The 14,722-nt window shown below is 60.6% G+C and overlaps 1 protein-coding gene across 8 annotated transcripts in view; it reads right to left on the bottom strand.

Moving 5' to 3' along the window:
- Nucleotides 1–3,614: 3,614 nt before the first annotated feature.
- The window catches only part of COL27A1 (collagen type XXVII alpha 1 chain), a 104,553-nt gene continuing 93,445 nt past the window's right edge, over nucleotides 3,615–14,722 (bottom strand). For 6 of the 8 annotated variants that reach the window (XM_063353225.1, XM_063353227.1, XM_063353230.1 and 3 more), the window contains 27 exons: nucleotides 14,627–14,680; nucleotides 14,355–14,408; nucleotides 13,942–14,049; nucleotides 13,479–13,532; nucleotides 13,083–13,190; nucleotides 12,723–12,776; nucleotides 12,544–12,597; nucleotides 12,271–12,324; nucleotides 11,817–11,870; nucleotides 10,974–11,081; nucleotides 10,718–10,771; nucleotides 10,500–10,553; nucleotides 10,198–10,251; nucleotides 9,671–9,724; nucleotides 9,422–9,475; nucleotides 9,067–9,120; nucleotides 8,297–8,350; nucleotides 7,113–7,166; nucleotides 6,978–7,031; nucleotides 6,762–6,815; nucleotides 6,623–6,640; nucleotides 6,397–6,450; nucleotides 5,665–6,206; nucleotides 5,239–5,345; nucleotides 4,888–4,968; nucleotides 4,411–4,599; nucleotides 3,615–3,996 (listed from right to left, as the gene is read on the bottom strand). In XM_063353225.1, the coding sequence (XP_063209295.1) occupies nucleotides 3,896–3,996; nucleotides 4,411–4,599; nucleotides 4,888–4,968; nucleotides 5,239–5,345; nucleotides 5,665–6,206; nucleotides 6,397–6,450; nucleotides 6,623–6,640; nucleotides 6,762–6,815; nucleotides 6,978–7,031; nucleotides 7,113–7,166; nucleotides 8,297–8,350; nucleotides 9,067–9,120; nucleotides 9,422–9,475; nucleotides 9,671–9,724; nucleotides 10,198–10,251; nucleotides 10,500–10,553; nucleotides 10,718–10,771; nucleotides 10,974–11,081; nucleotides 11,817–11,870; nucleotides 12,271–12,324; nucleotides 12,544–12,597; nucleotides 12,723–12,776; nucleotides 13,083–13,190; nucleotides 13,479–13,532; nucleotides 13,942–14,049; nucleotides 14,355–14,408; nucleotides 14,627–14,680 (2,334 nt within the window). In that variant the 3' untranslated portion in view covers nucleotides 3,615–3,895. The remainder of the gene's footprint in view (nucleotides 3,997–4,410; nucleotides 4,600–4,887; nucleotides 4,969–5,238; nucleotides 5,346–5,664; nucleotides 6,207–6,396; nucleotides 6,451–6,622; nucleotides 6,641–6,761; nucleotides 6,816–6,977; nucleotides 7,032–7,112; nucleotides 7,167–8,296; nucleotides 8,351–9,066; nucleotides 9,121–9,421; nucleotides 9,476–9,670; nucleotides 9,725–10,197; nucleotides 10,252–10,499; nucleotides 10,554–10,717; nucleotides 10,772–10,973; nucleotides 11,082–11,816; nucleotides 11,871–12,270; nucleotides 12,325–12,543; nucleotides 12,598–12,722; nucleotides 12,777–13,082; nucleotides 13,191–13,478; nucleotides 13,533–13,941; nucleotides 14,050–14,354; nucleotides 14,409–14,626; nucleotides 14,681–14,722) is intronic. The other 2 variants (XM_063353232.1, XM_063353229.1) reach the window with 2 other exon arrangements.

Here is a 14,722-nt window from a genome sequence, read left to right as displayed (position 1 = left end):
CGCCCCGTCGCGGCGGGTGACGCGGGCGCGGGGCTCCCCGGGAGCTGTAGTGCGGCGGGGCCGGCACCCGTGTGACCCCCGCCCCGGCACCGCTTCCCCCGTCAGCGCCGCGGTGGGGGCGGTCGGCATCCCCGGGGAGACCTTCGAGCCCCTTCCAGTCCCTAAAGGGGCTCCAGGAAAGCTGGGGAGGGACTCTGGAGCAGGGAGGGGAGCCATGGGACGAGGGGGAACGGTTTTAAACTGAAAGAGGGGAGATTTAGATGAGATCTGAGGAAGAAATTCTTGGCTGTGAGGGCGGTGAGCCCCTGGCCCAGGTTGCCCAGAGAAGCTGTGGCTGCCCCATCCCTGGTGGGTTCAAGGCCAGGTTGGACGGGGCTTGGAGCAACCTGGGCTGGTGGGAGGTGTCCCTGCCCAGGGCAGGGGGTGGCACTGGGTGATTTTTAAGGTCCCTTCCAACCCGAACCATTCTGTGATCCCTGCGGAAAGAGGGGGCCTGACCTCCTTGGGGGCTTTGCTTGCCCTTCGCCCCATCCCTAACGCCCTCCCCACAAAGGGCACGGTCCCATCACAAGGCCCCTCAAAGCATCCACTCAGCGTTTTCTGCCGGTTTTCCCCACGGAGGCAGGAGAGCCGGGTATCACCAAGTGTTTGCAACCTCAGCTGCCTTGCAGCTGCAAAATACAGAAGATTTTTTTTTTTTTTTCCTCAGCCTTTCCCGGAAAGAGGCAGGACAGACCGAAGGGGAACTTGACTCACTCCTTGCTGGCACACGCTGGCCATCTCTGTTACACCAGCAGGAGGATGGAGTGCTGGAGCTCCCCCTGCCTCAGTTTCCCCAAGTGCAAATGGGCGCTGATGCCCACAAAGGCACCCAGTGCCTGCCAGCAAATTTATGTGTAACTCCCTGCTTGGGAAGGCAATACAGGGCTGCAGGCGAAAGATCGTATTTGGTATTCTCTGGTCTTTCTCTGGTCTCCCTTCCTTTGATCTTTAATGTCCCATCCAACCCAAACCATTCTGTGGTAATGAGTGTATTTTTCCTTATGGCCAGAGAGGTGGAACTGGAGTTATTCAGGGTTTGTTTGCTGCTTGAATTGAGAAGAAATATTCAATAAACCCACCCAATGTTGCTACTTCTCTTTAAACTCCTTCCTCAAAAGTTTCCATCAAAAATGGACACTCGTTTTTTTTGGCAGCTGCAGCTCCTCTGGGTTGTGGCCAGCGTGGCTGGCGGGTGAGGTGAGGCATGGACTGTGCGTGCCACTTTCCTTCTCCGCAAAAACACAGCGGAAAATGCTGCTAAAATGAGCAATTTGCAAAAAAAAAAAATAATAAAAAAAAATAGTTTGCTGGTACATGACATTCTGCTCTGGTTTTCTCCCCAGGATCTAACGTGTGCCTTGAGTTGGAATTTAATTTTCCCTTTGCAATCTGCTGCATACTGTCTTCCCCACCGGCCCCTGGGGGCCGTGCCAGACCCTGGGCGCTGTCGGCCCCCTCTGCCCGTGCTGCAGCAACCCCCCTCCTCCTGGCCAGCCCCACTGCAAATGGCTCCTCTTCCCCTTTCACCCCCCTGAGACGAGGGGAAGTCTCTGCATGTCCGGCACTGGGGTTTCGGCTGCACCCGTGGTGATAGAATCATGGAATGCTTCAGGTTGGAAGGGACCTTAAAGCCCACCCAGTGCCACCCCCTGCCCTGGGCAGGGACACCTCCCACCAGCCCAGGTTGCTCCAAGCCCTGTCCAACCTGGCCTTGAACCCCTCCAGGGATGGGGCAGCCACAGCTTCTCTGGGCAACCTGGGCCAGGGGCTCACTGCCCTCAGAGTGCCGAGTTTCTTCCTGAGATCTCATCTAAATCTCCCCTCTTCCAGTTTGAAGCCATCACCCCTCATCCTGTCACTACATGTCCTTGTAAAAAGTCCCTCCCCACCTTTCTTGTAGGCCCCTTTCAGATACTGGAAGGCTGCTAAACCACAGAATGGTTCGGGTTGGAAGGGACCTTAAAGATCACCCAGTGCCACCCCCTGCCCTGGGCAGGGACATCTCCCACCAGCCCAGGTTGCTCCAAGCCCCGTCCAACCTGGCCTTGAACCCCTCCAGGGATGGGGCAGCCACAGCTTCTCTGGGCAACCTGCGCCAGGGGCTCACCACCCTCACAGCAAACAATTTCTTCCTGAGATCCACTCTAAACCTCCCCTCTTTCAGTTTGAAGCCATTACCCCATGTCCTATCATTACACTCCCTGATAAAGGGCCCCTCCCCATCCTTCCCTTGTCCCCACCCTGGCTGCAGGCAAGGGGACATTGCCAGGGGGGTGGTGGGGTGGTGCGGGGTGGGGGGTTCTCACAGGGGTGCGGGCAGCTCCAGGGGCAGGAAAGGCCCAGGACCGGCATCACGCCCTCGCAGGGCAGAGCCGGGGGTGATTTCACAGAGGGGTGCCCCACATGACACCCTATTGCAGCAAATAGGAATTAAATGCCAGAGCGGAAAAACCCTTTTCAAGGCACTCGGCCCCCGCCTGGAAGTGGCTGTTGGCTGAAGCGCTGCCCTGTGCCCTCCCCCGGGGCCAGCACAGCTGGTGACACACAGGGGACACTGCAGGGACACGGTCACCGCACCCCAGGAAAAGACGCTACCCCAGGGATTGGGATAGCAGAGAGCCCCGCGGCTTGCACAGACAATTTGGCATTGCTGACACCGCTCCCCAGGGACTGTGCCCCCCCCAGAAAGCTTCACCCGCTGCTCTCCTCGCCCCCCCTCCCCTCGGAGCAGGGTCCGACCGCTGCACCACTCCGCTGGCGTGGGCACTGGTAGCCAGCCTGGCACTGGCCCCTGGGCACACGGGCTGCAGGGCAAGGCCAGCAAGGCTGAGAACCCGAGCAGCGCAGGGTGCCGAGAAAACCAGGGGTGCAGCACAAAGCCAGCCCAGATTTGGGGGTTTTTAGGGGTGCTGGTAATGCAGCTGTGGCTGGGGTGCTCCAGGTAAAGCCCTCTGCCCTCGGGACTCCCCCCTGCCCGCCTGGGGACAAACAGCCCAGGACAGAGGGACGGTTAGAGGCGAGGGAAACACTGCTGGGAACCACGAAAATAAAGCGATAAGTAACAGCGCGGCAGCACGGGAGCCAAACAGCTTAAATTCCTGCCCCTGCCTGACCAGGGCGACGCTGCCTTGGAGCACGGTCTTGCTCTAGCACCCGGCTCCACACCTTCTGACCCCCGCGTGAGGCGCAGACCCAAAACAGGGGCAGGACTTGGGGGGATTCTGCATTCTTCACCCCTTTTCGCTGCCTGACGCCTGGCTGGAGCTGGCAGCAGCTGAGGGCAGGAGCCTGCGGTGGCTTCGCCCGGCGGAGAGCCTGGCCAGGGATCTCCAGGGCCACTCCTCAGCCCGGTCCTCGGGGGGGATGAGGCTCCAACCATTTGGGCACTTGGCCGAGGCAAAGAAAAGCCCCTTTCATTCCCCTTCTCCCAAGCTGGCAGTATTTTTCCTTGGGTTTTTTGTTGTTTTTTTTTTTTTTTCCTTTAGCAGGCAGTTCCCAGTGGTTATAATCACACGAGCCTCCCCCAATCAGCCGTCAAATGGGCACCTTCTCACATATATATACACATATAATATATATAATTTATAGAGAAATGACTTTTGTAAACAATATTCTTCTACTCCAGAAGGAAGTGTAGTCCGTGGCGTAATGCAGCTACAAACACGTGTCTCAAAGAGAGGGGACTGGCAGCTCCGGGGAGCGGGTGGCAGCCCCGTGCCACCCCCCAGCCTCCCCCCACGTCCCCAAGGGGACAGTTCTCGGGTGGGGGCGGAAGCGGCCAGCTCGGTTTGGGTGTCACCGGTTTCAGCTGAAGCAAACTGGTCCGACTGTGAAACCAAACTGGTGGGAGGTGTCACCGTTGTGGAAGACGGCCAGGTCCCGCAGGGGCAGCAGGGAGAGCTCCTCGGTGGCGAACTGGAAGATGGTGTCGGTGATGGAGGACTCGTTGTCCAGCTGAAACGAGCCACCGGGGGCAGCTGAGCGGCACCGAAACCCTCGGCCACGGGGCCCAAAAGGCCCTCTCAGAGCACCCCCTCTCCCCTTCGCCGCTCCGGTGTCTCCTTCATGCACCCAACAGCCCCACAGGTCTCCGGCCCTGCGTGGCTTCTCCAGAGAGGTGGCCTCCCTCGTGTCCCCCGGAGCCCACCCTGTCCCCTGCCCCATCCCGCTCCCCAAGACCAGGGCAGCTCCTTGGACCCGGGGAAAGGATGCTCTCCATCCCCGTCCCACCGCGTGAAGCCTCGTCCCCCAGGTCTACCCAAACCCTGGGGGTGCATCACATCCCGAGGGGCTCTGCAAATGTCGGGGTTGGGGGCGGGGGGGGCTCTTCCAGGCAGAGAAGAGGCTCCGGCCAGGGTCAGGGCTTACCACGCAGCCGTGCAGGCTGGCTGCATAGCTCTGCTCCCGGGAGTCGGCAAGGAAGCGGATTTCCTTCTCCGGCTGGGGCTGGCCCTGCTCGGGGGCCGGTCTGCAGGAGTAGGAGACCTTCTGGGTGGCCAGGCGGCTGTGCAGGCGCAGGAAGCGCAGCTGCACCGGGCTGGCCCCCCCGTACTCCAGCTGCAGGGGCAAGGAGAGAGAAAAAACAAATCACTGGGGGCTGCTTGGGGGGGGGGGGGGGGGGGGGGCGTGCTATCCCAAACTGGGCAGGGTTCAGCCCTCTGCTAAAGCGCTGGTTTTGGATTTTCTCGCAGAGGGAGGTGTCGCGTCCCGCCGTGCACAGCCAGGGCAACCCTGTGCCCAGGCATCGCCCCACCGTGGTGGGACAAGCACTAGGAGACACACACCCCACCCCAATGCCATGAGATGGACTTTGTGTCCCCTCGGCTGTCCTGGATGGGCACTCACCAGGAAGCCCCCAGGCAGGGCACTGAACCACTCGAAGGTGTCCTCGGAGGTGTAGGCGCTCAGCCAAGCTTTGATGGGGACCTGTGGGGAGCAGGGACCATGTCACGCTGTCCCAGCGGGTGACACTGGTGCCACCAGGAGCAGCTATACCAACGCATGCGTGGTGTGACCTGTCCCCGCAGCCTGGTCCCACACCGTGACCAAGATCCTCACCCCAAACTGCTCCAAGAGTGGTCACCATGGCAAGGGAGTTGCCACACTGTCCCCTTCTCCAGCCACACCAACCCCCGTCCTCACCCACCCCGAGGGGGAACGCGGGGCTGAAGCCACCCCATGAAAGCCACCCCATACCTGGTTGCGGACGGGGGCTATGCAGGTCTCGCCCCCCGCCGTGAAGTTGCAGAAGGCCACCAACGCGTCCTGGGGGCTGCCTTGATTGGGGTCGATGTAGTATTGACCTGGAGGGAGGGCAGAGGGGAGGCTCTTGGCACCTGTTTTTTTGGCCGGGGGGGAGGATGCCACGCGATGCCAACCCAGCTCAGCCCGTGGCGCATCCCTGGCTGCCACCTCCATCCTCCTGGGATGCAGCCTGGCTGCCATCCCGTTGCTCGGGGGATCCCCAGCTGAGCTCATCCCCCAAATCCCTTAATGGCAAAGAGCTGCCTGTCCCCCCGTGTTGGACGCGGATCCGGACAGCCCTCCCAGCGCCGTTCCGGCGCTGGGAGGGCTGTCCGGATCCGCGTCCAACACAGGGGGACCCTATGTGCATCCTAGTACCGTCGGGAAGGTTGGGATGAGCCAGCAGCAGCTCCTTGCAGGTGGCCGCCGGGTTGGTTTTGGTGCCGTTGGGATGCTGGATGAGGGCTTGCAGCTCCTGGCTCAGGGTGTCCAGCAGAGTCCAGACCGCGGTGTAATTCAGGTGGTTGGAGGGATAAATTAGGTGCTAAAAGAGAAAAAATAAAAAAAAAACAAAAACAAAAAAACAAAACAAAACGGGGGGATATAACCAAGCTGATATTAGCCCGGAGCATCATCAGGTGGTCAGGGAAGGGATGGAAGGACAAGGGCAAGCGTGGCGGGAGAGGGATTAACCGTATCTGCTTGCTCTTTGCGCAAGGAGGTTGTGCACAGAGGACCTCAGGAGGAGGGGGACATGGGACAGCATCGCTGTCAGCCCTTCCCCTGGGGTGGCACCCACGGAATCGGGGATGGAAACCCCTCATCCCCGCGCAGCATCGCTTCTCCATTGCACTCACCCGCAGGTCCTCCTGGGACAGCATCAGTGCGGGCCCACGGGGACCAGGGGGGCCGGCGAGACCCTGGGTGACAATGACAATGCCGGTGATGCTGGGTACTGCCCACAACCCTCCCCCCCCGCTACTCTTGCGGCTCCTCCAAAGGTGCCAGCAGCCGGCCGTCCCCATGGCGTGGCATGGTGGGACCTCGCTGCCAAATGTGGGGGAGGATTTGGGAAATTTTGGCATGAGGGGCATTAGCCGCTTCACTTACCGGCAGTCCCGGTGTGCCCCTGGGTCCCGGCAGCCCCGGGAAGCCTTTTAGCCCCTGGCAAAGGATGAGGTGGAGGAGGGAAGAAAAGCAAGGCGATGAGATGCTGCTGTGCCGAGCGGCACCCAAGGGTGCCCCGTGGGGCCACCCTGCACCCCAGGGAGAGAGCAGGAGGGGACGTGCCCCACGGCAGGGCTGAGCCCGGCTCCTGGTGCTTCCCCCTACTTACTTTGGGTCCAGACAAACCCTGGAAGAGAAGGACAAAACCCAGCTCAGAGGGAGGAAGGCAGGATTGAAGCCCCATCCCAGCGTAACCCCCATGGGACCAAGAGTGAATCCCAAACCTGCCGGGAGGGAAAGGGACTCACCGGTGTCCCAGGGATGCCAGGGTGTCCCCGCGGGCCGGGGGGACCGGTGTCACCCTGCAAAGACACCAGAGGAGGTCAGGGCACTGCATGGGGCATCCCCCAGCGCTACATCCTATACCCCAGCCCCATCCGCAGGTGGATTTTGCACAGAAAAATGAGGAATTCATCCCAAATAATCACCTCGGTTCCTGCCGTCCCCCTTTACCCTGCCCTTACCTGCTGTCCCTTGGGTCCTGTCCTCCCAGGGACACCGTGGGGTCCCGGCTTGCCCTAGGAGATGGGTCAGGGTGTCAACACAGAGTGACAAGGGCCCAAGGGGAGGGAGGAGAAAGAGCAAAACCCTTCACGCACCTTGAAGCCATCATCCCCTTGCTGGCCCAGGTCGCCCACGCTGCCCTTCTCGCCCTAGGAGAGAGTCAGGGAGAGCTTTGGTGCCAAAGAGGAAGGTAGAAACCAGCCCCCCCGGGACACCCACCCGGGCAGGGGGCTCTGTCCCGGAGGGTGGGCATTGGGAACCCTGCTCTAGTCACTCCATCAGGGGTAGGCAGCAGAGGTTTCGCTGACCCTGGCAGGAGATAGCTGCCTGGGGACATTTTCCCAAGCCAAAGGTCTCCTGGCCTCCAGCAAGCAGCTGGAAATGGGAAATTCCCACTTACGGCTGGCTGCAAAATTTCTGAAAAAAAAACCCAAAACCAACCAACCCACCCACCCAAACCATCCTTTTGATTTGGTGGAATTCCCTGTACCCATATTGCTGGGGAAGGAGGCGGCATGGTGGGGCGTCTGCCTCCCCTGCTCAGCTGCCAAGGCAAAACCCAAAGTATTTTATCCCAGCCTAAAATAACATTCAAGAGCACACCCTGGGAAGTTCCCAGGAAACACTCGGAGAAAATAAAGACATTTTCTCTTGCTGAAATCTAGTGGAGCAGGGGAAAAGGCCAGCGCAGCAGCTGCCCGCAGCCTCCCCTCCGCCCGCTCTCCCAGGCTCTGGCCTTGCTCAACGCCCTGGACTTTGGCTTTTGCCAGTGCTCATTTAGCTCGCAATAAATTTCAAGCTTTATTTATTCCCAGGCTTTCATTTTCCTGAAGGCTGTGAGCAACTACCCGCCGCCAGGGACTGTTTGTCACTTTTATTTACAGCCTTGCGGCTGACAGATGGGACCGTGAGGATGCGCTTGGCTTCTCGGGCCAAGGTTGGATCCATCAGCTCATCGGTAACGGCACACGGGAGGTCCGTGCCCGTGCGGCGTCAGCATCGATGCTGAGAGTAGGGGATTAAAAGAATGGACACCCTGCTGCTTGTAACCCCAGGAGGACGGAGAGGCTGGAAAGGGACCTGGTTTGGGAGAAAGTCTAAAGGTCCCATCTCCCAGCACATGGGGACGTGGTGGTCAACCCCCAAAGAAGGACGCTGCAGCGATCAGGGGGAAGAAGAGGGGACTAAGTGATGGCATACAGCAAACTCAATCAATGCTAGCTTGTGCCTGGAGTCCCCAGTGCGCCCGGGGCTCAAGTGCCCGGTACATGTCACCTACCTTGTGTCCTTTGGGTCCAGGGTCTCCTTTCATGCCCTTCAGCCCCGGGATGCCCTAGGAGAGAAACGATGCTGCATCACCTGCGGCATCACCCCGCGGCTGAGCTGCTGCCGTTGCCCCCCCCCGGCACGAAGGGACCTCGCCACAGCTGAGGTTGCCACCAGGACGCCGAGAATTTCAGGCAGTTTTGGAAACTTTGAGTCATTTCTCATCAAATCTTTGATTTTTGCTTTTGGGCGGATCCCTCGGCAAACCCCAGTAAAAATGCAGGTCAGGTCCCTTGGCTGGCTATAGAACATCCCGGCTTTTCTCTTGTGAAGTTTCCAAAGCGGGGATTTTTACTTTAAATAGAGAAAAAACGATTTCTGGTAATTAAAAAAAAAAAAAAAAAAAAAAAAAGAATTTGAGCAGGTTTTTTGAGTAATGCTGGCTGCTGCAGTGCAGCCAGTCCCTCCAGCCGCGGCAGCGCTCGGGGAAGGTGGGCGCAAGTCCTCTACGAACGCTCGGGCACCAGCCACTGAACTGGAAGGGGAGCATTTGGCCTCTAGAACAACGTATCGGAAATTATGTGATTTGCCTGACTGCACACACGCTGCTGGATGCCGGTTTGGGAGGAGAAGGCAAGACGAGATGGATGAACCACCTGGAAACGTCACTGGTTTTAAGTGGGTCTCTGCTTCGCTTGCCCGCAGAGCTGGGTTGCACCGTGGTACCCGCGGGGCCAAACGGGGAGCAGCCGGCACCCCAAAAACCTCCAAGCTAATACTCACGTAGGGTCCCTGGGGGCCCTGGGGTCCTTCCAGCCCCTCGTCACCTGGGTAGCCCTGAAACGCAAAAGCGAAGAGCCTGTGGGCACAGCAGTGCGGCTGAGAGCAAGGGAGCGATGCCCTGGTGCCTCCCGCAGGCAGAGCAGCCCCCGGGGGCTGGGGGCGCGGCGGATCCCCCGCCTTGGGCTGGAAGGGACTGGGCACACAGAGCTCTCCAGCTGCGCCACGTCCCTCTATTGACCCATCCTTTTCTAAGCCGGGGGCTCGGGCAGGTGGGAGCACCCCCCCGGCTGGGGAGCACCCCTGAGCCGCCAGGGTGCCAAAGCATCCCTCGCCCCGCTGGGGCAAAGCCACCTACCTTGGGTCCTCGGGGACCTCTCGGGGGCCGGTGGCCCGCCTTGCCTCGCTTGCCCTGGGAACAACAGATTAAAGACTCGTGAGCAATTCCAGCCTGTTAAAGGCACTCAGCTGGACACCCTAAATCCCCCTCGCTGCCCCCCGAAAGGGATGCTGAGCCCCCAGCAAACTGGGTCCCCTCTGAAAGACCTCCACAGGCTCCAAGCATCAGCCCCATGCCTCCCTCCATGGGGACAATGGTGCCCCTTACCCGTCTGCCAGCTTCTCCGGGGATCCCTTCTTCCCCTTTGTGCCCCACATCGCCCTGGGGGAAGAAGAGACGGGAGATGGGGGTCACCAGCAGCCTGGCCACATCCCGGACTGGGGAAAAGGGGCTGCTGCCTGCGTGGAGATGGGGACAGAGCTCACCCCAGGCGCTGTGGGACCCCGGGGATGGACACACCAAGGCCATGGTGCAGAGCTGACCAGTGAAGGGGATGTCCCCTGTCCCCCCCAGGGGCACCTGAGCCAGGATGGAGGCAGCCCTGGGGGGGTGAGCTGGGGAAACTTGTCAGCCCCTCACCCAAAAACCAGCCAAGGCAGCCCAAGGGCTCTGTGGTTGCCAGGCACCGATGCCTGGTTGCCTTCACAGCGGGAAGAAATGGGCCCCCTGGGGGCGATTCCCCCTGGTTTCTCTCCATGGACCACAACGGGGTTGAGCAGCTCAGGCATGGCCACCCCATGGCTGATGGCTGGTCCCCCTTGGATGCCGTCCGCAGAAGAGGATTTTGGAGGTACCTTTTCTCCTTTGCGACCTTTCCGCCCTCTAGGACCGGCTTGTCCCGGAGACCCCTAAAATCCCAAAGGAGAAGGAAACCCCTCCGTAAGGATGCTGCGCCAGGGACGTGCCCTCCCTCCCCGCTCTCTCCACGGCGTGCACAGGAGGATGCTCTAAGCTGACGTCTCCATGGGAGATTTTTGCCCCTCTCTGGAGCAGGTTGGGGTGTTTCAGCGGGAGCAGGAGATGCTGCAGCCGGGAGATCCCAGCATCCCACCGCCTGTGCCAGGGAGAACCAGTATGGCTCCATCCCACTCCTCACCGTTTGCCCCGGTTTTCCCAGCTTGCCCGGCTCCCCTTTCGCACCCGCCAGGCCCTAGGAAGGAAAACAAAAATCAACACAACTCCAAAAAAAACCAAAAAAAGAAAAAGCTCCGGGGTTATCCACCCAAATCCCGGGCAGGCTGTTGGAGTGGCACAGACCCGGGCTGCGAGCAAAGCCGGAGGTAGAGAAGTGGGGCAGCAGAGGAGCCCACTCACCTCAGTGCCGCTCGGGCCCGTGGGTCCAGCTTCGCCCGGTGGCCCGAGAAGACCCTGAGTTCATTTGGGGACAAAATGCGAGGCTGGCATCAGCTCCGGGTTATTTGGGGGAAGGCAGGAGGGCGAGTACAGAGCCGGCTGCCGTGGCCCAGCGTCTGGGCTGGGGTTGTTCCCCTCCCGGTGCCAGAGCTGTGCCGGGGAGGGACACCCTGTGGGGACGTCCCCTGCCCGTCCCTGTGGCACAGAGAGGAGTTACCTGCCGGCCCGGTTCTCCCTTGGTGCCCACGGTTCCTCTGGCTCCTTTGTGCCCGGTGAAACCCCGGAGCCCGGGGATGCCCGCTGGTCCCCGGGCACCCGCTGCGCCCTGCGGTGCACAGGGATGGGGACACCGGTTACGTCCCAGCCCAGCTCCATCTGGAGCAGGATCCGAGCAGCCGCCCCTTGAGGGGCTTCAACGACACCGAGCGATGGCTCTCGCTGTCTGCTTTGCTAATCCGCCCGGAGTTTATTCCGCATCCCGCCCTCTCCCAGCAAAGGCAATCACCCCAGTTAAGGACAAGTCTTGCCTGGGCAGAGCGTCTCTGCACCACGGGAAAACTGGGATGCAAATGGGATTTCTCCTGCAGGCGAGTGCAGGGCACCAATAACGCATCTGTGGCTCCGGGCATGTCAGGGCCACGACCATCAGATGCATCTCAGGGCAGCACAAGTGCTCCTGAGCACAGGGTGGTTCCTGAGCCCTCTGACCTCAGGGACACCCGCGGATCCGGTCTGCGAAAGCAGAACGGGAGAAGCCAAACGCCCTGGACCTGCTTCAGGCAGACTCCCACGGCCGAGCGTTAATTGCACGCTTTTTAATAGCTGTGTTAAAATGCCCTTACGGAGCTTTGGCTGTAGGGAAACCAAGGAAACGATGACCCGGTTCCAAAGCCATTGCAGGGCAGGACCCGTGAGACACAGCCCGGCACTCGGCCTGGCAGAGCTCGCTTTGTGGCCACCCCCCGGGTGACACACAGCCCCCAGGCTCTGCTGCTCCGTCACAAGATGCCACCAAACCTCTTTCCCAGGCAAGTTTTGCAGGGGCAGGGTCAGTACTCACCGCCGGGCCGGGCTTGCCACCATCTCCCTTGAGTCCATCATCTCCAGCGAGTCCCTGCGGTGATGTTGGGGGTTTAGAATAAGCCCGTCACCACCATGTCCTTTGCGCTCAGGCCCTCTGCAGGTATTTTAAGCTTCCTCTCCCTCATACCATGTTCAACTGGCCAAGGCACGCGCCCAGGCACCGCGTGGGAGTGAACACGATGCGATAGCAGGAAGGGGTCTTCCACAAAGCTTCCCTGGATACAGGACTGGGCCTGATTTTTGGTGTGGGAGCACGGAATTACCTCCCGGGAGTCAGTGCCAAGATGTGAGGCATTAAAAACCCCTTCCTCACCCCTGAGCCCCCGGCCGGGGCAGTTAAGGGGCAATAAATCCTTTGGGCTTTGGTTTATATTTGGAACTGGGGAAGCCTTTGGCAGCTCCCGGCTCTACAAGATCCCAGGCATCAGTACCTCTAATCCTGCAGCACCAGCAGATCCATCCATGCCTCGTGGCCCTGGATCTCCCTAGGAAGCAAGGGGAAATAGCTCTGTCCCCGGACAACAAGGCAGGGATCGTCCCATGGCACGTCCCCCAGGTCACCAGCCTGCCCAGGTCCGACCCAGCTGCTCCACCACAGCCAGCCCCACCACGTCCCCCATCAGCCAGAAAGCAAAGCTTGGGAAAAGACCAGAAAAGGGCATTTCGCCCAGAGATGAAGGGTTGGAGCCATCACCCCGCCATACCTTCGCTCCCTCGGGACCGTCAAGCCCAGGAGGACCTCGGAGACCCGTCCCACCCTGTTTGGGGCACAAGCAAAGGAGCCCCATTGATTCAACCCTGCCCAGTGCTCCCAGTCACAGCCATGTCCCCCCACCAGGTCCGTGATCAGCCAAAAGGGGAGGAGGGACACGAGCTGACTTACAAACCATCCTCTGGCTCCGGCAGGTCCCACAGCTCCAGTGACACCGACCTGGCCCTGGGACACAGAGGGAGACGTGCTCAGCAGGGTGCCAGCCCGGCTGGGGGGCAGGAGGCTGGAGGGTGGCCAGGGGCAGCATTAACCTGGCAAGTCCAAACCGTCCTTTTGTGCCAACAAGACCCAATTTTGGAGTCGTGCCCATGAGACACAAAACTCCCTAATTAATGGAGACTTGCCAATTCCTAGTATTTTCTGCGGCTCCTGGAGCCCAAGGTTTCCCACTGGGGGTGAGCCCCCCTCCTCGGCACCCAGCACCCGATGCTGGGAGCCCAACGGGCTGAGGCAGCCCCTCTCTGTACTTGCCAGCAAACCTTCTTGCCCCTTCTCTCCTTTATGGCCTTTTTCTCCAAGTTCCCCCGTAGCAGCTCCCGGGCCAGGCGCTCCGGGAAGGCCCCTGGGACCAGCGTCACCCTGCTCAGGGATGGAGACAGAGTTGTCACCACAAAGAAGAAGAAGGAATAGCGATTAAATGAGCTTCTGCACGCAGAGGACGTGTTCCACCCTCTCAGTGGGTGCCACAGACAGCAGTTCACCCTAGGGCGCTCAGGAGAGGTGCTGAGGCCAGGTCTGTCCCTGCATCTCCAGTGGTCCTCAGCCACGGGGACAGCCCACCATGGCAAATAGGGTAGAAGAGGCTGAGCAGGCTACGGGTGTCCCCGAGGCGCTGCAAGGAGGGACAGAGTTAGAGACACTCCTCACCTTCTGCCCCTGCGGTCCTGGCTCCCCTGGGTCTCCAGCATCACCAACATCACCCTGTCCGGAGGGCAAATATCAGCATCAGACGCAGCGGCTGCGCCCCGTCCCCATCCCAGGTTGGGTTAAAAGCCGAGCTCTGTCTTTCATGGGCTTCTCCAGCCTCCTCTGGCTGGGATTTTGGTGCTGGGTAAGAGATGGCCCCGCAGCTTCGCCTGCAGCAGGAGGTCACCCCCTGCTGTCACCCACGCTAGCCCAAAAGTGAGCGAGGCCAAGCAGCACCTCGCCCAGCAAGGGGACGCCCAGAGCATCCCCCCCTCCTTCCACGGGGTCACCTCAGCCTGTCTGCGGCAAAGCCATAGCACGGGCAGTTGTCCGGAGCCAGCACACCGGGTGGCAGACCTTTCCCGTCCCCATCTCGTCCCCATCCCCTGGCAGAGGACACCGCGGTGTCAGCCAGCACACATACCTCCTTCCCTTCCTCCCCGCGCCTCCCCGGTGGCCCTTCTGGCCCGTCGTCCCCAGGATCCCCGGGGTCCCCTCTGATGCCGGGAGCTCCGCAGGTTCCCGCCTCTCCCTGGACAGGGCAAAGACAACCAGGATTATTCTTGGCTGAGTTTTCCAGCTGACCCTGGCTCTGCCCTCCATCGTTTCTCACCATCCAGCGGCCCCAGTTTCCCTTGTACCATGTACCCAAGCTTTGAGGGGACCTGGACCCCCCGTACCATGCCCAGCATCATAAACCCCCAGGCATGAGCACGCTGGGGGTGGATTTCAAACAGCCCTACGTGGATTTAGGCACCTCCCTGCCCCTGCAGCAGCGGGACCAGGCAAACCCAGTGCCACCAGCGGTATCACCCCCAGCACCCAGCGGGAACTGACCTGCTCGCCTTTGGGCCCCGGCTGACCCTCTGCTCCCGGTGGTCCCGGCGGTCCCTGGGGAGGAAACACACAGGATCCCTGGGATCCCTAGCACAGCTCCTTTACCCAGCGTTGCACAAAGCCTTTGGCTGAGCCAACGCAGACACAGCTTTAACTTTCTGGTTTAGTTGAGGACCAGCAATGTCCTCCCTTCCTCTCCCATTCCTGGAGAAGGCGCGCAGGGAGAGGCAGGCTGGAGCCGAGGGAAGGAGAGGGTGCCCCGGTTGACGTACCTGCTCTCCATCCAGCCCGCTGACGCCGACTTCCCCGGGATCTCCCGCATCACCCTGCCAGAGGACACCCGGACATCAGGACAGCCCGCCGCGGTG

The sequence above is a fragment of the Chroicocephalus ridibundus genome, chromosome 15 (assembly GCF_963924245.1).
Source record: "Chroicocephalus ridibundus chromosome 15, bChrRid1.1, whole genome shotgun sequence".
NCBI lineage: Eukaryota > Metazoa > Chordata > Aves > Charadriiformes > Laridae > Chroicocephalus > Chroicocephalus ridibundus.
The sequence above is the reverse complement of the archived record's forward strand: the minus strand, read 5'-3'. Positions and strand labels throughout refer to the sequence as shown.